Here is a 22,001-nt window from a genome sequence, read left to right as displayed (position 1 = left end):
GCACATGCGACAAAAATATCCAATTTTGAATCGCCTTATTATGATCCAATGAAACATAGAAAATGTCCAAAAAAGAATGAAGTATGAAACAAAAGAAAAGCGATTTTCTAACGTAGTTAACTGATTGAAAAAGAAAAAATATCCTTTTTATATTCAAAATACACAAAGAGAAGTCCGATTTAAAAAATATTATATTAAAGCCTAGATACATTCATAATAAAAGCATAATATTAGCCTAAGCTCCGATTTTTTCGATCTCATCCGCATCTTCCGCGTCAAGATAATGTATCTTCTTGCCAAAGTGTCTCTCTATGTCTTTGCACAGTTGCATTGCCTTCGGCGAGTCGATTAAATTAATGGCGATCCCCGATTTGCCGAATCGCCCTGTTCTTCCGATTCTGTGCAAGTACGTCTCACAATCGGCTTGCTTTTTTTGGTCCATCGGCAAATCAAAGTTAACCACTATCGTCACCTGCTCTACATCGATGCCTGCCAAAAGTACCATACATTTTATTATAAATATATTATCATTATACTACGCTTAGGTACAGGTACAGGCAAAAGTTCAGGAATTATGTATTTGCTACATATTACATTTCTTCGTATTTACCTCTAGCTAAAACATTCGTAGTGACAAGAACTTTCTCAAGTCCTGCTCTAAATCTATCCAGCACAGAAATCCTTTGTTCGACTGTCAAGTCCCCAGACAATATTGCTACCGCATGCCCGTCTTTCGTCATTTTCTCTGCTAACCAACTGGCTGTATTTTTCGTCTGAAAAGTAAAGTAATGTATTTTGTTACAAATGAGTTGCTTATTTAATGGATTTAATGAGTATTCAATATACGATCGCGATCTTACGTGACAGAAAATAATCGCTTGTCCAATGGTGATCACGCCATAGATATTAGTGATAGCCGTATATTTTTCGTCTAAATTTTTGCACTTGATATAGTACTGTTTAATATTATCCAAACTCTCTTCTTCTCTTAATAATCGTATTATTAGCGGATTACTGACTATAATCTCCGCAAAGTTCATCACTTCTGGCTCGTATGTCGCAGAGAAGAACATCATTTGACATGTACGTGGCAGTAATCTATGCATAAAATAAATGATGAATATCTCACGTGAAACATAGATGTATTCAGTCATGCAAATATTAAACATCTCGAGAAGATTACTTGTGAATACGGATACACTGATCTTGATGGCCTTGTGTAGCGATCATAACGTCAGCTTCGTCCAATACAAACACTGATATTTTGCTTAGATCAAAGAATTTAAACTTTTGTCCCCAATCAAGCACTTTACCCGGAGTTCCTATAATAATGTGATCGGTGATCTTCGAGCCACGGCTTACTGTAACAATTAAAGCGATATTAAGAGAGTATCTTAACAGCAGAAAATTCAAATTATATAAGAAAACGCTGTATTACTTTCTTCTCCTCTCACAGCGTACTTAATTTTTATCTCAGGGCAAAAGCGCGACATCCTCGCCGCTACTTCGCCAGTTTGGATCGCCAGCTCGTAAGTCGGCGATAAACAAAGTACCTGTGGGTAATCTTTTGCGGGATCTACCCGACTCAACATGGCGAGTACGAACGCGGCCGTCTTACCCGTACCAGATTGGGATTGCGCAATCATGTTCTGCGGCCTAGAAAGAATTTCCTCATAAAATATGTTTTAAGAAAGGCTGAAAGTAGTCTCTGATAAATGCTTACGGATCGGCGAGTAAAGTGGGTAAAGCGGTTTCTTGAATTCTCGAGGGTGCATTGAATCCCATAGCGTAAACACCTTTTAACAAGGCAGGTTTGCTGTATGCAAAGTAAAAAAAAATACAATCTACATACATATATACCATTATATTGAATTAGGTGATAAATAATTGTAGTAGTAAACGAGTGGATCTAAAGGCCTATTTGTTTTCGCTATACTTCTGAACTAGTGCAATAAGTTAGAATGAAATAAATATATTTTCTTTCATTCTAACTTATTGCACTAGTTCAGAAGTGCAGCGAAAACAAACAGGCCTTAAATCAGGTCCTCTCGTCACGACTAAAAGTTAATTATATATATGTATATATAAATTATTTACAGATGAAGTGCGTCAAAGGTTTTGACACTGTATAATGGCGAATTTGGATCCTTCCTTTGAACCTCTACAGCCTTTGTCGTCTCGACCAATCCTTTCCTGATAATTTTCTGCAGGAGCGACTTTTCCGCCGGTGAGATCTGCTCCTCCGACGTATCGTCATCGCTCTTGACGTCTCCATCTTTCACAGATGGGGTAGGGACGGGTGTTGAGTTCGGTTTATCCAGGTTCAAACTCGTCACCTAAGCATAATACATATGGTTAATGAACTTTTTGCATCTGGCCTCACGAAAAACTAGTGCTCAGTTCCCTGCTTCAGATATGACAAACACATGTGTAGCATGTTTCTACAAATAAGATCAGCTGTACAAGAGATGAATTATCATCCTAGGGAGTTAATAAAAACAAAACAACGTATAACATAACAACTCATGATAAGCCTATGAGTCAGGAGGGTCAGGAGTCCGCTGAGTGATAACACCCTGCGTACTATGAAAACAGGTGTCATGAGCAACAAAAGAATCACGCCGGTGCAACGTATCCGTGGACAGTCCCGCCTTACCTTCGATGCTAATTTGTCCTGTTCGTCGGCGTACTGTCCCCAGTCGACCTTAGTCGAAGCCATATCTGCCGACCGCCTGGCACGTAACTGCGATAGAGAAACACGTTCTTTGAACTGATTGTCAGGATAAATCTCCAAAACTCGAGTATATATTTGCTATCCCGGTTAGCCAAGAAATCCAATCGCACGCGTTACACGACAACCTCTTTACACTCTCGAGTCTCGAAACTCCCGAACCTGAACTCCGGATCCAGACCCCGAACTCGAGTCTACTCACTCTAGTCACTCTACTCTCGCGCGTCCCGTCACGAAGATAAAAACGCTCTTGTTGTTGGTAATACACTGATGTTGCGCGCGATACAAAGTGATTGGTAAGATTGAAAAATGGAGGCGGACGCGTTTGTAGGCCGGTCTACAATGGTCGCGTTCAGCAGACCAAGCTGCTCAGTAGCGGTCAAACATGATTGGCTCTTACTTTTAGAATCAACCAATCGACGCTGAGTGTTGATAAGACGAACTCAACAGTTGTGTGTCTGCTAAATGCGCTTAATGGATTTTTACCGGGGAAATTTAGACAATGGCCGCATTCAGGAAACACAACTGTTGAGTGAGCGGTCAGTGATTCTTTAATGTGATTGGTTCTTACCTTTGGTTCTACTCCGGATCTAAGTGTAAGAACCAATCATAATGAGCGCTCATTCAACAGTTGTGTTTCCTGAACGCGGCCAATACGATCACGGAATATTTGGTAATAAAAATGTATGCGGCACATTTACTCCACCGAGCTACGATTTGAGCAAGATCAAAGTACTTACCGGTCTATTTGTACTACAGTGAAAACGATTGGTTGGCAAATGTCAAGGTTCGTGTTTCTTTATATACATAGCGATTATCTCGAGTACCTACGATGTGTCAGGATAATTAGAGTATCTTTTTATTTGACGTTCTAATGCTGGGGGAGGGGGGGGTTAAATGTTAAAGTGATCTTACGGTCCTTGTTGACGCTTAATTGTAATGAATAAGTTATAATTGAATTATATAAGTTGAAAAAATCGATTTTCTTCTATCGTGATGCTGGCACTGAAATGTAGTCAGTGATTATTTGAAACATATTGTTAGTGTTTAAGCATCAAATGCAATTGTACGTTACCGTCAATGTTGGTAATTATATTTTGATTCTTTTTGTAGGACGTGGAAAAGTTGTACAGCGAACTAGGCAATCCCGCCCGTAAAATCTTAGTAGCAGATAAGAAATTTAATCATTTGGACTACATGTGGGCAGTGGGCTAAGGATGTGAAGAAGATCGTGTACGATCAGATAATCAGTCAAATGAAGAAGTCGTAATAAAGTATAATTGCTACACAGTGTTAGGATTGTCTCATCCCGAGATTAACGCTTGTGCTCAATATAATTCGATATATACCGGTTTGAATTATCAATCTCTTGTCAATAAAGTTCTAGATAAGAATGCCCAATCATCGCCAGATACGTATACCCGCATATGCGCTAGCGATCCTGAAGGAAGATAAGGAAAATGTAAAATGTTAAAAATGGCATGAAATTTATAATATAATTTTCTTTACAAATAATGTTTGCATACGTCAAATACGCGATGCTTTTTTGTTAACCGTTCAAAACCGCGCGGTTTTTCTGAAACCGATCGAGTTTATAATGCTGATTGAAAAATTTATATCAGCAATCAATAATATCTATACTCTCCTTATTATAATGTCTAATTCGTGTTCAAATACCACTTTCGGTGGTATTGATGTGTTTAAAAAAAATTTAATTTATAAAATATATGCGATATAAAATAAAATTAATTATTAACATGTAATACGCGTTTCCCTTTTTACACCTGATAGATTTTATCATCGGCTATTCATATTATGTATTATCGCTATATTAACATTTTTATACGATGAGCATTTTTTCATTTAGATAAAAATAAAAAATATTTATGCTATTTGTTCGGTATTTCTCCATATAGCCGACTTCAACAGAATAGTTTTATTTTCGTTCGAAAGAAGAACTTTCATTTCTGGGTTATTATTACATCACTATATTAATCTAGATACAATTGCTATTCTCTTCTATGCTGATGTATTGTTGCGAATAACTTTATTTTATATGCAAATCATTACATGTTATCTTATATGAAATATACAATTTTTCATCATATGTACAGATGAATTCATAAATAATATTTTATCGCATTCAGTATATGTTTGAATGTTTCAAAAACTTATCTTTACATCATTGTTTCATTGGAAACTGAATTTTTTTTAAATTTACAAGTTTCTGCAGTATATATTTGTGGAAATATATGTATATGAATGTGTGTATGTGTGGGTGTGTGTGTGGATATATATATATAAAATATAGATACATATTTTTTTTATATCTCTATTAAATAGGTTTGATGAACCTTGAACCGAGGAAAGTGGCATCTAGGAATCCGCGGTTTACATCAAATTAACATTAAAGATATACTGAGGATATCTCGACACATTCTTTCTTTCCCCTTTAGGATTTCTTTGTGACCGCTGTGACCGCTTTATTCCCGGATGCACTTTGCGGCACGAGACGTACGGTTATCAGCGATAAATCGAGCATTTTACGCTGGTATTTCTTGTGAAACACCATAGCGGCAGATTGCGTCTTAAACACAATGGTCGCACTACCCTCGCCCATGCGTATGCTCTATAACACGAAGAATAAAGAAGACACTGGTTATTAAATTATCGAGTATATATCGTTTATTTAAAATAAGTATAAATCTATAAAAAGTAAAAAAAGCATAAATTTTGAGATGAATGTTGGATATTATCCACGCTACATACAAGAGAAATAAAACGAGTTAATGTAAAGTTGTCAACTGAGCAATCTAACGATTGTCTTATGGAATTTGTGAATATTTTTAAATTACACTAACTGTTTTAAACCTGTATTAAAAATTTACATGTTTTGTTACATCTTTAAAGCTTCTGAATTATATTCTACACATGAAGAAAATAATACTGAGAAAATTATATGAACTAAAATGATACATATACATATGTATACAGGGTGACCCACATGACTCTTTACAGCTAGATATCTCGAAAACTAATTCATCGATTTTAAAGGTTTAGATCTTGAATCGTATGGACCTGAAGGGCCTTCAAACTGGAATGGAGGTTGGCCTTAACCCGTTTTGCGTGGGTAGAACAGGGATCAACTTTAAAATTTTTAATAAAAACTCATATAAAAAATTATATTTTTAAATTCTGTGGAAGAAAACAACTTAGTTTTGTTTGAAACATTTTTTTTGTTAGATGCTTCTATTGAAAATATGACGGTGTAAAGTTTCGGCTTATAGCTACATGAAACATTTACAAACTTCGATCCTTCAATTTGACACTACTAGACTATTTTTTTGGGGATGTGTTAAAAAGAAAGTTATGTTTGAACTGCCGACGACGAAAAAATATGAAGCAAAGGCTACGCGACGCTTGCACGTCAGTGACTCCCGAAATGTTATCAAATGTTAGGAATAATTTTTTAATTCGGCTAAATAAATGTTTGTAAGTCCATGGTGGACAATTTAAACATTTAATAAATTGAATCAATCTGAAGAGTGTTGTAATTTTGATTTCGTAAATGCTTCATGTAGTTAGTCGAAACTTTTTACTAGTCATATTTTTTGATAAAAGCATCTAACAAAAAAAAATGTTTCGGACAAAACTAAGTTGTTTTTTTTCCAATCATAGAATTCAATTTTATCAATTTTTATAGAAGAATATTATCAATTTTTTCTAGAAGTTTCCATTAACAATTTTAAAGTAAAGACCCCTGTTTCATCCATGCAAAAGGAGTTGAGGCCAATCTCCATTCCAGTTTAAGGGACCTTCAGATCTATATAATTCAAGACCTAAACCTTTAAAATCGATTAAATAGTTTTTGAAATATCGAGCTGTAAAGAGTTATGTAGGCCACCTTGTATATAATTTTAGTATATACGTATATATGTAATCAGAAATGTAGTCAGAATTTGGTATTAAATATATTTTTTAATGTGTGTGTAATATATGTAATCTATAACTACATAATATAGCATTCATATATTATAAAAAATTTCCTTTTTCAAATAACGACATTCCAATATTTATATATTATAGATATTATAACAATCTCTAATGAAACTGTACTAAGAAACTGTTAAGAAAACGTACTAATCGTGTCAGCATATGCACATAACTCAATAAAATAGAGAATTTATAATATATATATATAAAACTCTATATAAAACAAATATTTTAGACAATAAAGAAATATGTGTTATAAGAAAAAACTGAAATATTTTTTATTTCTAATACATATCTTTGGAATGAGTATAATTATAATACATATCTTTAGAGTTAACAATAATAAAATTAAAAACTAAAAGAACAATCGACAGAATATAATGTATATGGAATAACAGTCTCCAATACTTTAAAATTAAAGTAAATTTTATAAATTCTTTCATAAATCTATCATGGGAATGATATCTCATACCCTGAGATCTTATACCCTGTATCTTTGTTTGAAATCAGTATTTAATCAAATAAAACTAGCGATTTTTATGTAGAAATATATAAAAGAAATGCATGCGGAAATAAATCATAGCCTTTTGAAATCTCTAAGTAAATCTAAGCATAAATATTTTCCACAATCATAAAAACGTAAAAACAGGAAAGTATATGAGACGTGCGTAATAAGAGTGATAAGGATTAACAAAAATGTAGATGTGCCAGGTGAACACTTTTCATGTAAATATAGTCACCTCAATGGTTCCGATGGCTTGACACATACGTCTGATTTGGGTCTCAGACGTGCTCGCGGCCAAATTTTCTAATTTAACTGTGTTTGTCTTTATCTCGGGTAACTTTTTCGCTTGAACCGCAGACTTCTGCAGCACAATTCGCTGGGGATTTTGCTGCGCATTCGTGACTTTCTGGCCGTGAACATTTGCGCTGTCATTAATCACGGTCTTTTGCAGACCACCCGGCGTTTTATGCGCTACTATTCTCTGATTGACGACTGCTGCTTTCGAACCGACGACCGCAGACTTTTGTAACATATTACCCTGATTCTGTAAAACTTTCTGCGTCTGTATGACTTGCGTATTAGATATTTTCTGCTGTAGTCCCTGACTCTTTTGCAGATTGGAGACAGTTTTTTGAATCGTTGTGGCGATCTTTTGTGAATTCAGCAGAGGCTTCTGTATCACAACTCTTCGCACGCCAGACTGTTGCACCACTTGCCTTGTTTGTATAATATCGCTGGCTTGATTAGTCGCATGTGCGGAATTACTTTTTGAACCACTCATGTCGGATAAATCGTTGGTTTGTATCGTTCTGATAATTCGCACATTAGAAGGTCTGTCCACTGCCTACAACAAAAACACTTCATTTTAGAGAAAAATTTACTACGCAGAAGACAAGTTAATTGCTTTTAAAAAAGAAAAGATATTGACAACATAAAACTAGTTTTAATTCTAATATCTGCATCTTCTAAACAATGAAAGAAGTAACTTTAATTAAAAATCTAGCGAACTTTGAATCTTAAAGTTAACACACGTCTCTCAATTCGGAGGAAATAAAAGAAACAAAATTTATTGAAAAAACATATTTTATTAAAACATAAAGAAAATGTACAGTGACATCTAATTGTTCGTATAAAGAATTATTTATATTATTTTAAAAAAATCACTAATTTATTTTAAAATGTATATAATTATAATTAGTGATAATTAGTGTAAATGTTTAAAAAATGACATTTTCTTCCACTAATACTTAATGAATGTACAGTAATATTGCGATTCTGAGAGAATAGTTTTAATTAGTCTAAAAAACCGATCTATGGTCACTCTTTACATGCACATAAGTACTTATACATAATTTACGTGATATTTACAAGTATTGTAAAATGTGTTTAAAAAAGTATCATTTAACGAATATTATCACTGGATGACTTATTTCTGTTATCTATATTTGATTTATACTGATGCAGGAATAGAAATTTGATCGTTATAAAAATCTTTCTTTTTACACACATACACACGCATATACTCATGGACTCACGCGCGCAGATACGTACACACATACACACAAAAGATCTACACATTCACGAGAGAAAGAAGAGATATATTGTACAATTGTACAGCTGACAATTGCATAATCTTGTTATCCTATTGTTCAACATTAAACAATTAAACAGGATTGAAGAATGCAACATAATGATACATTTAATGTTGTACCTCTGTGCTCTGTGTATTGACAGGACGATTGCGTCCTTTGGCAACAACAGGGTGAGTTTTAACAGCGCTGTCATTTACAAATCGCGTCGGCACAGGTTTCGCTTCTTGCTGCGTATTCTCATTTGCTGAAATATTTCAGTCGTATCGTTGTAATCGATAATGAAACAGGGGATACGTCTATAATTCTTGTATGATATATGAATAGAACTGTAGAAATAATAATACAATTTACCTGCGGCAATACTCGAGTCAGTCTTCGCATCCTCATTTTGTTTCTCTATCGCGGCCATCTTACGCCTGTTCTCCTTCTCACGTAACAATTTTTCTCGAAGTCGTTTTTGCTCCTCCATTTTCTTGCGGTATTCCTGCATCTCTGGATCATTATCTTCTTCCTGAGATTATAATTCCGCGATATATTTAAAAGCTATTGCTTCGAAAGATATTGTTCGTAGAATGAGAAATTTACCTTGTCAGCAACGGTTTCATTTACTGTATCTACTCTTCGCACCTCTTGAAGATTTCTGTTAGGCGGCTTACTGCGTTTCGGGCTCATTTCCCGCGGCCCTTTATCCAAGGAGTCAGAAATCCTCTTTTGTGGAAGCCTGCTCACTCCGCGAGACGCAACGTTTATCGGAGGCCTAGAGGTCTTTTGGTCATAAGGATCGCTGCGATACACATTCGGCGGCGTTCTGCTTCTCTGCACGTGATCGTTTCTTGTTCGTAGCGGCAAATCTCTTTCTCGGTAACTCTGTTGAGATCCTCTGTGATCCTGATATCATGATAAAATGAATGAGTATTGTAAAAGTAAGCAAAATAATGCAAATATTATTTGAAAATTATAATATTTACCTCTTGATAATTGTCCTTTTGATCCCATTGACCCTCCGATTTATATTTACTATCGCTATAATTACTTTCGCGAGAATAATTGCTATCTGAAGGATAATGCTTGCTCGGCGGGCTCATATTTTGAGGTCTCTGTGGTCTATTTTCTTGCCACACGTCAGAAAAATATGCATACGGGTCCTATGATAAAATTTAATTACTTGCAATTTATCCATTTGATTTATTAATTTTGCGTTATGCAATTACTTACATCACTTTTATTTTGCTGATAGTTCTGTTGATAGTTCTGCGATGGACCTTGTTGAGGAGACTGATTGTACGATCCCTGATTCTGATACGACGGGTGAGGTTGTGGAAATTGCCCGCTGTGAGAAGCTTGTGGTTGGACTTGCTGATTAGAATCCCATACGAGTCGAGCTAAATGCATTTACCATAAAAGAGGAATACGAGATACTAATCAATCAGAGATACTAATCAATTACGTAATTGAATTCAATACATAATTAATGTTCGTTAAAAGAACTCACAGTCGTTCGCAGGCTGAACGGTGCCTCTGAAATGAGGGTTTATTAGAATCTTGTGGCCTGGAGGCAAAGACGACACACTGTGTGACACATTAGATACCGACTGTTGTGGTACCGGTGGCATCGTATTATTAAATTGGCTATTGGGTACTTGATCGGGATGGTAACCAGCCCTTGCGTCGTAGGCGCTTCGGCCTTCGAACTGCGGTTCTTGGAACGGCGGCAGTCTGTTCTCGAAGGGCGGCTGACTAGGAATTTGCACGTTCGGCGGCAGGTTTTGCATGGGTGGACCCTGGGCGGGCTGCTGGCGCGGGAATCCCTGCATAGGCGGCATCGGCAGGTTTCCCCCCGGTGGCAGCATATTCGGCGGATTCCCGGGCAGCAGCATGTTCGGATTACCGAGGAGCGATCCACCACCCGGGTTACCTTGCAATAAAGGCCCCTGATTACCCTGCATCGGCCGGTTCTCCTGCATCAGCCGGTTCTCCTGCATCAGCCGGTTCTCCTGCATCGGCCGGTTCTCCTGCAACGGCCGGTTCTCCTGCATAATGCCAGCTGGATTTTGGAACGGCGGTTGCATCGGCGGTTGCGAGTGATACGGTGGCTGATTGGGCGGACAATTATAGTTCGGTCCCTGCATTGATCCCCCTGTCAAAGGACCTCTGGGTCCATACTCAGGTAGCCTCGAACTAATTGGCCGCGGTCCCAAAAGGCCTTGGAACTGTCCGGGATTGAACTGCGGCCTATTCTCCACGAATTGCGCCGGCGGCGGCCCTTGCATCGGACCATTCGGGCCGAAGGGCTGTTGAAAGGATTGTTGTGGATTAGCTTGTTGGTATATTAGCTGCTGAGTTTGTATGTTACTTGGTACGCCAAGGAGAGAACCACACGGTCTGGTCTGTATTAGTGGCGGTCTGCACGCAGGCGGTTGATTTTCAAAACTCGGCCGTGTCGTACCAAACCTGCGGGATGTAAAACTGTCTTAGAACATCCGAGTGAATAAGAGACATAAACAGATAACACCGTTTTCTTTCGTTTCTTTATTCATTTCATTATTATTCTTATTAATTATAGGGCCCTTAAGCTTATTATTAAAGCCAAATGTTACCTTGGATTGAAATTTCCAGTATTTTGTAAAATAAATCGTCCTCCTCTGCTTCCTCTTGTCCCACGACCCCGTCCTCTTCCTCTGAACGGCATTCTGGATGGCTCCGATGTGAGGACGTTCTCTAAGGTATCCGGAATATCATTGTTCATCTTTGGAGAAATCATCGTGCGCTCGTTTTGAAATCTGTTCCGCCTTTCCTTCGCCTCCTCGCAGTCGTCATCTTCCATTCCTTGCCCGTTGCCGACGTACATGCTCTTCTGTACATTTTTCTGCAACTTCTCGCGCAGATCACCCTTGCCGATATTAGAAATGTTAACGCTACTCGATTCCGAATTTCTGCTGGACTGAGGCAACGCCTCGTGCTCGTTCGCGTAATCGGCATTCTCGTCCTGCTCGTAATACGACGACGTCGACTGTGCCTCCGGATGGTCGCCGTCTTTATAGAAATCGTTATCGCTACGTTTATCAGTATTGCCTCTACTAAACTCTATATTTTCGTCTTCGGCGTCTAAGTCGTCGAGCGCGTCCGTGACTCCTAAGTCCAGTACATCATCTGTTTCCTCTTCTCCCTTATAGCTATTCTGCTGCTCGGGGAATCAAATTGCCAGATATTTGTAATGCAAATACGAAATTTATCCATTATAATGTAGTTATATAATCTATATATCATTAACGTATCTAAAGTTGTGCGTATATGGAATATCCTCCGTTCTCTGCTCGAGTGAAACATAAACGTGTTGGTATAAATATATACATTCGCACAAGTTCAAGTTCCCGATGTATGTCTGTATATAATCCGTTCAGCATGTAAAACGTGATTTTCAATGACTTCCATCTTCTTAAAGATTTTTCTCTCCGCCTACTACATTCGTTAACATACTCGAAAAAAGCATGCTCTTATCTCTAACGATAATAATAATGAAACACAAATCTTATAAAGAAGCGTAACCGATGATAGCGGCAAGTCCGAGTACACAGCAGTAAAAAAATGTAAGTGTATGCGGTACGATATATTATCGGTAAAAAAAAAAGAAATGTAACGTGGGACAAATAGTATCGTATAACAATCGAATGATATCTCGAGTGATCTTTATATGTGATAAAATTTTGCTTATGCCTCGCGGAAGAAGACTCGTATATATATATATATCAGTGCAATACAATATAATTCAGCTATAACTCAATATATACATGCAGTTGTACGATTAAACTGTATAGACACAATTTACAAAGTTTACGTTTACTCTTTCCAGATTTCAGCATATATTCACAATGCATTCGTAAAACTCTATTGTATATCATGTAAGCTGTAATCAGACACAAGTTACTTTCACTATATTCAATAAGCTTCAATATTTTAAAATATACGTTGTCTAATTTCGATCGTTATATAAAAAAGTTCAATAAAGTTAGAATACATCTCATTGCGTCGATATAACTGAATTATTTTTTGCAGCGTCTATTCATCGGCTGAACTAGGATACTTAATACTAAAAATCGCGGTACAATTTCGCATTAAGATTGCACGCGGTAACTTTTCACAACCGCTACGTTGTGGGAAATCGAGACGAAGTCTTCTAAGATTAAAATATCGAGATGGCTTAATGTAAATATTTACGTCATCACAAAGATTTCTTCACATGTATAATATACGCGTGTATTTATTGAACTACAAACATTTCCTTTATTAATTGTTGGAATTTATAAATTGCAAAATAAAATAAAAATTTATTCTCACGCAAAAGAAGCAATCATTTATTATTATAAAATATTAGCGCTTCGAATAAATGAGAAAATAAATAATATTTTTCCTTTTGTACAACGCAATTATACATTTTTATATTCATTACTTCACATTAAGCCATTCAGAGTAACAAACTCTTTTAAAGAACAAAGCGAAATATAATCATAGAAATTTACATTTGCAATCAGCAGGATGTTAAGTTGCGTACCGTCAATCAATTGTTTAAATGGGATTGCAAACATTGCACGCTTTTTCCGTTCAATTATCGTTGATTCCGCTTGAGATTCTTAATTTATAATCGCATTTACACGGCAGGTAAAATAAATACACATAGCACTTATATTATTAAATAAACATCTTTTAATACAATATTTGTCTAAAAATTTATATAAATTTGAACATGCGTTGCGTTGTGGCTCAAAAACATTTTAAAACAAATCTAAATATCTCAAGCTGGTATCTCAAGCAAAAAATAACATGTTTTTGTCCCAAAACAAAATGTGGTAACTTTTATAACTTTTTCATGTATAATAAATTAACGTTATTCATTTCTAGTTTATAATGTCTCTCTAATGTCGGAGCGTTTTATCAGCAGCTATCTGTATTCTTTTTACCTGTGTAATTTTATAACTGTCCATCGACATTAAATTACATGCTTACACCAAGCGTACATTTTTCATGTGCGACAATTTTCATTAAACATTTATATCCGGATAAAAAAGATGGTTCGTACTGAACCATTGAAGTCGTAGTTTAAGTACAGTCCTGTGTCATATATCCCTGTGTAAAAAGTATGTATTTCCATTTGGAAAAGGTCTATTCGTGACTATTGAGAAAATATCCAGCGCGACAGATATTACGTAGCATATATGAATATATCTACATATATTAAACTATATATATATATGTGTGTGTATATACAACAGTTATATATCGCGCATGTTTGAAGTTCTGGATTTGTATGCGATAGAAGAGAATACATGAGAGAGGATCAAGTTTCTTTCCTGGTACAGTCAACGGTTCCTTAACACAATCGGTATTGCGGTTCTCTGGGGTTCTCTTAACTCATGCACAAAACGCATTAAAAATTTTTAACAAGTAACAACAACATATATGAAGAGTACAGGAGAAGAACGATAAATGTCCATCCGTAGTAATTTCGAGAAAAATTTTAAAGTTTCAAGACATCAGATAGTTTATGTATTATAGATTTTCTGACAGTGAATATCGAAACGCGGCCTTTAAGGGTTCATTTAGTGTTTATATTGTATATTGGATTCTGATGGTTCTTTTCTACAAGTGCATGGACTATGATGTTTTTCCCAGCATAGTACAATTCTTCTGACAAATCAAAACAGATAAGATTTAGGTAAGTTGTTTGAAAATGTCACATGATAGCATGATCAGACCAATTTAGACAAAAAGTGGACTTTGATCGTTTTTCTCCTGTACTCTTCATATATATGAATTATAAGTCTCGATACGTCATAGGTATTATTGTATGAAATTAAGGAATTTCAAGCCTTGCGAGCGACATCAATGTCTAACTCGTGCGCACTAAAATCTCTCATAAGAAACATTTTTATGGAAAACGAAAACGTTGTTGCTTTTAACGCTTAAATCTTTTTTGTTCTTTTTACTTTAACGCTATCTGTTCGATCATCTGCAATAATGATAGTTGTGGAAACTATCCTCGATACAAGTTAGCTTAACGAAAGCGACAATAAATAAGGATCTAGAAATGAGACAATATCCATTAAGGCATCATCGTATAAAGGATATAAACATAATCGAGAGAGAGAGCCGAATATGTCAAAGAGGGTGTAAGATTTCATCCGTCCGAAAAATAATGGGCAAACGGCATGCTTACCCTTTCCAGTTCATAGTCATCTGCTAGGAGAGCCTCCTCCTCGTCGTTACCCAGATCATATTCCTCGTCCCCAAGATCTTCGTCCAGTAAGGTATCGTCACTGAAAGAATTAACGAGAATTGTGACATTTTACGAGAATCGCGATCGCGAGATCGGACTCGACGGAGAAGAGGAATCCCCTGCTTTCCAAAGTGACAACAACCTACGTCATTGTTGGAAGCGTTCGCGATCCTAACCTATTCGCGTCCCGAACGCGATCGCGTCGATTCGAAACGACCGCTTTCTACAGTAGTCTCAATAGTGAATTACAGAAATAGAATTTAATCCAAAGTTAATCGTGTGATCTTTCGAGACGAGAAATGTTAATACTTACTGCTCTGACATCGTAAGTCGCAGCTTCTTGTAGGGCAGAAAGGAGTGGAAAGGAGTCGAGGAGTTCGAACGACGTAGCAAGGTAGACCGGAACGCAAAGCCGCGGAGCAAGTCGAAGCGGACTGTCAGCGGAGTGGAGGGCGGAGTGCGGAGGCAGGCGGAGGGAATAGGGAATACGCGCGAAAAAAAATGGCCGTAGATTTCCTGAAGCAGAGAGAAACCTGAGAGAGGAGAGAGGCCATCCCGGATCCCGGCCTTTTGTTGCTGTGTTGCATTTTCCGACGCGCCGCCTGAGAAAGTGCAACTCAACTACGTCGTATCGCTCGGTAACCGCACATGGTTTGCGTCCGTGCTAATGGTTCGTGCCCGTACTATAGCCAGCTGGAGGTTCTGGCCGCGGCGGCCGCGCTCGGCCGGCCCGGGAGTTGCATCTGCGTGCACCTGTTGATGATATTTTTACCTACATCGAGACGAGATCATTACATATACACATAACACATGTATTACACATACATATACATATACATATATATGTGTATGTATATGTGATGTAGAGTAAATTAAGATGACGATGTAAATGAAAAATTCGGCATACGTTGATCTCTTATTGTTCGTTGAAAGTTTTCGGTATTTTTGAACCGGCCGCGGCCGCGCGCGTCGTGCCGCTTAGGAGGGGTAGGCCGTGACGTCATGCGCGGCGGATCGATACGGTGACGGTGACGTAGTCATCATTCGCGCGGCGAGGCTCGAGCGAGACAGGCATAGCGGTGCGTAGGTGTCGCGTTATTACTTTTCGGAACTCGATCACGGCAAGTAGCAAGAGACACGAGACACTGGTCATTCGATCTACAATAAACGATCAGTGATTGCCCGCATGATCGATCAATTACCGTAATTAACGACTCGTAAATCATCGGAGCAGGCGGCGGTAGTTCGTTGAGGTAGATAACCGGCGCAATTAATTTACTCGAAAGAGAGATTCAAAGTCGTAGATAACGGGAAATACAAATGGCTATTCGATGCTCACGGGTGATAATTATTTCATTGGCGGCGCTTGGATTCGAGATGTTATATCCGCGTCCGCGTCGTACTTTCAGGTTTCGATGTAGACGTGACTTGTGTGATTCAAATGCGCGGAGTAATACACGGCCCGCCGAAACGGCGGCGCTCGAGTAACTCATCGGAAAATTGCGATATATCCGTGATACGATCGTTTATTCAATAATATGTATATCGCGTGGGAAATACGCGTTTGAGAAATATCGCGAGTGCAATATTGGGATCCGTTTGCGTATTTTTAGACGATTTATCGCAACTTATTTAATCGTTCAGTGCGATTCATATATTTCGTTCCGCGCGTAAAGTTGGCAGCCATTTTGACGATGATCCTCGTTAACGCGACTTCGCGAACGGACTCCGAGCTCCGAGTCGAGCAGCGTCGCAGCGCGTTTAATTTAGTAATTAACGTTATAACGAGCGTAATTCGATATTCGTCAAATGGACAGCGTAAATTCGACGTTCGTACAAGAGATGAATAGTGAAGACGCGTATCTGGAGAGAGTTATTTGATCGAAATCTATCGCTTGGGCAATTTTGGGTTATGGGCAAATCGCAGGTACGCATCTTTCGTACGCATAATGGTACTTTTCTCGTGTTATTTTTTCCGTCGCTATATGATAAAATACATAATTGTGTACAGGAATATAATAAAGTGCGTGCGAATAATGTCGCGATTAACGGAAGTGCCGTACAAAGTGCCGCACAATTGCTGCATTCTAATGACTCTTACGCGCGTGATAATTAATTAGCGTATTTTCGTGAGGCAAGTGTTTCGTGAGTGCAACAACGAGGAAACGAGAGGAGAAGGAGGAGGCCAGGGAGGCATCGGGCGACAGCGGAGCAACCATGAGGTGAGCATCTCCTAATTTATTTTTTATATTTATTATTTGTATAGGATTAATTATTGCATAGTACTGTTCTATATTATTATTGCATAATGTGTGTAATATATTTAAGATTTAATTTTGGGAAATAGTCAAAACATTGAATAGAATATTTGTAAAATATATGTAATATAACATGTATAAAATTTTATAAAAGTTAATATTTAACAGAGCGTTTTATCGAAAATTATGTATTATTAATTACGTTGCAAAATAGTTTAATTTAGATATATTTGTATTTTACAGATTCGCGTTTTGTATACTACAACTCCGCTGCTGCGCATCATACCGGTGAGTTTTAAATTATTTTTATTTTAATCTTGAGGTAATGGATTTGTAAATATATTGCATATACGTATAACATGTTTTTTTTCGATAATTATTAGTATGCAAAAGGATCATATTAAATTATATAACAAATAATTTAAATTGAACAAGTAGCAGCAATGAAATATTCTAGTATTTATATCCTCTTTATTCAATATTGTAAACTGCTTCATATCTAAATTTTATGATTATTTCTGGTTGTATTACAACTGTTAAAAAAAATAAAATTTAAATTAAGAATATAAAAATATTATATAGATAGATATAATGTTTTATAAATCTGTTACCTTAATGGATGAGCTAGGATACATTATTATAAATATGTAACTCTGGAATATATAAAGTATAAATTCGATTTATTGAATTCTCTGTATAATTGCCAAATATATACGATTTTCGAGAGATTAAGAACACCATGAAAATATAATACATTAATAATTTTATTTAGCTAATATATATATATAGTGTCTCAGATATATTATAATAAAATTATTTTTTGAATTTAATACTGAGGCACCTAATTAATGAAAAATTATGAAAAAGAAGAAGACGTAAAAAAAGAACTCTCTTTAATAGATAAAATATTAACATTTTAAAAACATGAAACTTGTATTTGAATCTCTTCATGGTGTTCGTGACAGCATGATTCACGATAATGACGAAGACTGGAACAAGATATTTCTGTATTTACATAAAATAAGAAGAAATTGATATTTTTATCAAACATGATAAGAATTAATTGTATAATATATATGTGCTCTATTTTCCCTTCTTTCCTCTTTATTTTCCCTTCTTTAATAAAATTTGAAGTCTGGTTCTTTACATCTTTTACATTCTTCCAGAGTTATATGTTATCTAAATTGGTGCATACACACATAAAAAAAAAAAACAATATATATTCAAAGATTTTCTCAATATATCAAAATAAAAAATCACGAAATATTTACACTGGCATAATGCATTCTAATTTCTCTACTTAATAAATTTTATTTGGTAAAAGACTTAATAAAGATCGCGCTACATTTATTCATTTTTACAATGCGCCAATTTAATCTAATTCTAGCTCTTTCATTCATATTTTTCAATAATTTTATATTTTTTAAAACAAAGTGATATAAAAAAAGCAAAAGAGAAAGTTTCTTTATATGAAATGCATATAATATTTATTTATGTATTGTATAACTTGCTTCGCGAAAGTATTTTAAAAATAAGTTCAAATACTAGTCTGCGCGCTATATATATATATATATATATATATATATATGTACATATATATGTATATATATTGTTATGTATATTGTTATGTATGATCTTTTTGAATTCATAAAGATCAGCTGTGTTATCTGGGATTGTAACTCGTACTGTTAATTATATGGAGGGGTAAAAGCCATAGTGGTATAATTCAAATTTTTTAAAATATTGACTCGTGTGCATAGATGCATTCTATACAATATATAAATTGCATCTATGCATACAAGACAATATTTTAAAAAATTTGACTTACACTACTATGGCTTTTACCCCTCCATATGTAACATTATTTATAAAAAAATTATTGTAATAAGAAATTATAAGGAAACGTGTAATAAATTTGAAATTGTATGATACTAATGCCGGATATATTATACGAAATCAACAGAAGACGATTAAGATCATAACGGTGTTTATTCTTTATCTATAGAATTTCACATTTTAAAAATTATCGTTAATTATTATAAATTTCACATAAATGTGAAGGTTTGAATCAACGCTCAAATAATAGCTTCTTGCTTGCAAAATTTGACATTTATCTGAAAATTAAAATTATAAAATTACGATTATATTTTTCAAAATTATGAGATACAAAATTTGTAATAATTTTGAAGAATGTAATCTTAATTTTGTAATTTTAATTATCGTAATTCGTTATTAATTGGAATACGCAAGATGGAAGCGCGGCCGCCGCGGCCAGAATATCCCCTCCAGCTGGCTAGTTCGGACACGAACCATTAGCACGGACGCAAACCATGTGCGGTTACCGAGCGATACGACGTAGTTGAGTTGCACTTTCTCAGGCAGCGCGTCGGAAAATGCAACACAGCAACACACGAAAAAGGCCGGGATGGCCTCTCTCAGGTTTCTCTCTGCCTCAAGCGAGACATTCGGACATCTTCTATTTCGTCCTGATTGACAAAGTTTACGTCGGATCGAATATGGCGAAACTTTCCGCCAAATTTTAAAATATATGATGAAAGACTTTGACTTTTAAGAGGGCAAATTCCTTTGTCGTGCGCAAAAAAATGCTCTGTTTTCAGAAACTTTTCTCAGTAAATAACATATAATCAATGCGGTTTTTTTTCATCTTATTTGTTATATATTTGAGTCTATAAAAAAATTAGGTTTTATAAAAAGTCGTAACTTTTAAAGTTGCGTGCACCAGTGCATGGTTCCAGTGCTGCATGATTTTACACTGTAGGTTAATTTAATCCGAAACACAACAATATTTTCTTGTAAAGAAATGTTATATAGAATTATGAACTATCGGGGGAGGGGGAATTTTTTAATTTATAAAAATTTACGAAATTACGTAACTTGAAAGAAAAAAGTTACGTATTTTTGCCTCAAAATTTGTCCACTATTTTTGTTATAAAAAAAGAACAAAATGCAAAATCGGAAAAAACCGCCGACAGTTCGTAACTATAACATTTTTTGGAACCATGCACTGGTACACGCAACTTGTTATAAAAGTTATGATTTTTTATAATATTTAATTTTTTGTATAGACATACTCTCAAATACATATATAACAAATAAAATAAAAAAACCCCGCATTGATTATTGTTATTTACTAATTGTAAGAAAAAAATTTCTGAAAATAGGTCATTTTTTGCGCAAGACAAATTTACCCCCTTAAGAAATAATAAATAATAATTCGCAAATTGTTACCGAATTTTATTGTTTGTTTGACGAAAACTTTGTAAATTGCAATATGACAACGGGGTTAATTGCAGCGGTATGTAAAGTGATAACTTAATTATATAGTAATGTTTCAAGAACATTATAGAAATATTGATGCAAAAATTATTAAATATAATTAGTGTTTATTATGATAAAAAAAGAATTTATGTGTGTTTTGTAGCAATCAATTTTTATTTAAAAAAATAATTTGTTTATAAATAAATAATTAATCCGTTAATAATTAATTCACTCTTTCTTTCTTTTTTACTTTTAGAGCTATGAAAGAATTAAAATTCTTATATACTGTTACGTGTGAGTAAAATTTAACTCAGTCTTAAAATAACCAGGAATGTTAAAGAAGAGATATCGATTATTGAAATATATCGATTAATTATCTGATTTTTGATGGGGAGACGGTTCCCAGACCGCGGTTCGCAGGGCATAGAATTACACCTAGAGATAAAAGACCATCCTCCTCCTTTAGAATACAAAGAAGTGGTGAGAAGCTCGCGCAGGGGTTCTGGCCACTTGGGTATAAATAGGCGCGAAAAATAATCGTACGGAGAGTTATTTTCCTGTGCTTATAAATTAATCTGCTGACAGTTTTTACCCAAGCTAATTTTATCAATTTCTGACTTATACACTTTAACTTCAACAAATTCTTGAATCAGGAATTTAACACTTCCTTTTTAAATCAGGATTTTAACTACAATTGTAAGACAAGAATATTAAATCATATTAATTAAACCAGATTTTAAAGAACAGTTGTAAACAGTTGTAAACGTATTCTCCCTGAATAAAGTTCATTTTCAATTCTCAAAACTAATTTTACTTATAATAATATTCTTTAATTTCATAACTCGATCCTTATCCTTAACTGTCACTGCCTAAGAGCGTGGCAACAGTAATTTCTTGATATTCTTGTCGCTGCCAAAGACTGTGGCAATAGGATTTCTCTTAATTCTCATCCATTATGCCTAGAAAAGGAGGTAAAAGATTCCAAAACTTAAAAGAATTAAATATCAGATTAAACAATGATTAAGCTATGCAATAAAATCAAGATCTTTTTCCATTCTTATTCAAATTAAAGAAATTAGAAAGCAAAATTCAAGACAATAAAACTCAAATCTTAATTCCATATAAATTGATCCCTTTGGATTTAATAGTAGATTTTCCAAATTTTAATTTACTGAACAAATCTAATCCTTGGTTTAAAATATACAAAATTCGATATCTCTTCGGACTGGGTTAATCACGCAACCTGGTCCAAATCCCGGGTAAATAACTTAAATGTTTTGACTAAAAAACGGACAGATAAACTTTTAACTTTGACAGAACGTGACAATACCAATATATATATATATATATATATATATATATATATATATAT

The 22,001-nt window shown here is 35.3% G+C and overlaps 2 protein-coding genes across 2 annotated transcripts; both read right to left on the bottom strand.

Annotated features, from left to right (window-relative positions):
• Positions 1 to 173: 173 nt before the first annotated feature.
• Positions 174 to 2,972, bottom strand: LOC112458117 (DEAD-box helicase Dbp80). The gene is made up of 8 exons (XM_025021554.1): positions 2,657 to 2,972; positions 2,098 to 2,336; positions 1,724 to 1,816; positions 1,439 to 1,656; positions 1,184 to 1,361; positions 861 to 1,098; positions 611 to 773; positions 174 to 489 (listed from the first exon to the last, which is right to left on the bottom strand). Exons 1-8 carry the CDS (start codon positions 2,717 to 2,719, stop codon positions 236 to 238), a joined length of 1,446 nt encoding a protein of 481 aa, XP_024877322.1. The 5' UTR covers positions 2,720 to 2,972; the 3' UTR covers positions 174 to 235.
• A 1,899-nt stretch (positions 2,973 to 4,871) lies between these two features.
• Positions 4,872 to 15,596, bottom strand: LOC112458108 (RNA-binding protein 33-like). The gene is made up of 11 exons (XM_025021545.1): positions 15,406 to 15,596; positions 15,033 to 15,132; positions 11,419 to 12,002; positions 10,314 to 11,272; positions 10,037 to 10,203; positions 9,790 to 9,966; positions 9,407 to 9,709; positions 9,173 to 9,332; positions 8,941 to 9,065; positions 7,465 to 8,073; positions 4,872 to 5,360 (listed from the first exon to the last, which is right to left on the bottom strand). The coding sequence occupies exons 1-11, from the start codon at positions 15,414 to 15,416 to the stop codon at positions 5,184 to 5,186; spliced, it is 3,372 nt and encodes a 1,123-aa protein (XP_024877313.1). The 5' UTR covers positions 15,417 to 15,596; the 3' UTR covers positions 4,872 to 5,183.
• Between the last annotated feature and the right edge of the window lie 6,405 nt (positions 15,597 to 22,001).

Source organism: Temnothorax curvispinosus, unplaced genomic scaffold (assembly GCF_003070985.1).
Source record: "Temnothorax curvispinosus isolate PA1 unplaced genomic scaffold, ASM307098v1 QBEX01008703.1, whole genome shotgun sequence".
NCBI lineage: Eukaryota > Metazoa > Arthropoda > Insecta > Hymenoptera > Formicidae > Temnothorax > Temnothorax curvispinosus.
Note: the sequence above shows the minus strand (reverse complement) of the source record. Positions and strands in the feature narration are given on the sequence as shown.

Excerpts from the sequence above, each read along its gene's own strand:
- LOC112458117 (XM_025021554.1), bottom strand. The coding sequence starts at position 2,719 with ATGGCTTCGACTAAGGTCGACTGGGGACAGTACGCCGACGAACAGGAC. Across the intron at positions 1,817-2,097 it reads ACCTTTGACGCACTTCATCT|CAAACCTGCCTTGTTAAAAG; the intron begins GTAAATAATTTA and ends CTTTGCATACAG. Across the intron at positions 490-610 it reads TACGAATGTTTTAGCTAGAG|GCATCGATGTAGAGCAGGTG; the intron begins GTAAATACGAAG and ends TACTTTTGGCAG.
- LOC112458108 (XM_025021545.1), bottom strand. Across the intron at positions 9,967-10,036 it reads ATCAGCAAAATAAAAGTGAT|GACCCGTATGCATATTTTTC; the intron begins GTAAGTAATTGC and ends ATTTTATCATAG. Across the intron at positions 5,361-7,464 it reads AAGCCATCGGAACCATTGAG|AGCATACGCATGGGCGAGGG; the intron begins GTGACTATATTT and ends TTCGTGTTATAG.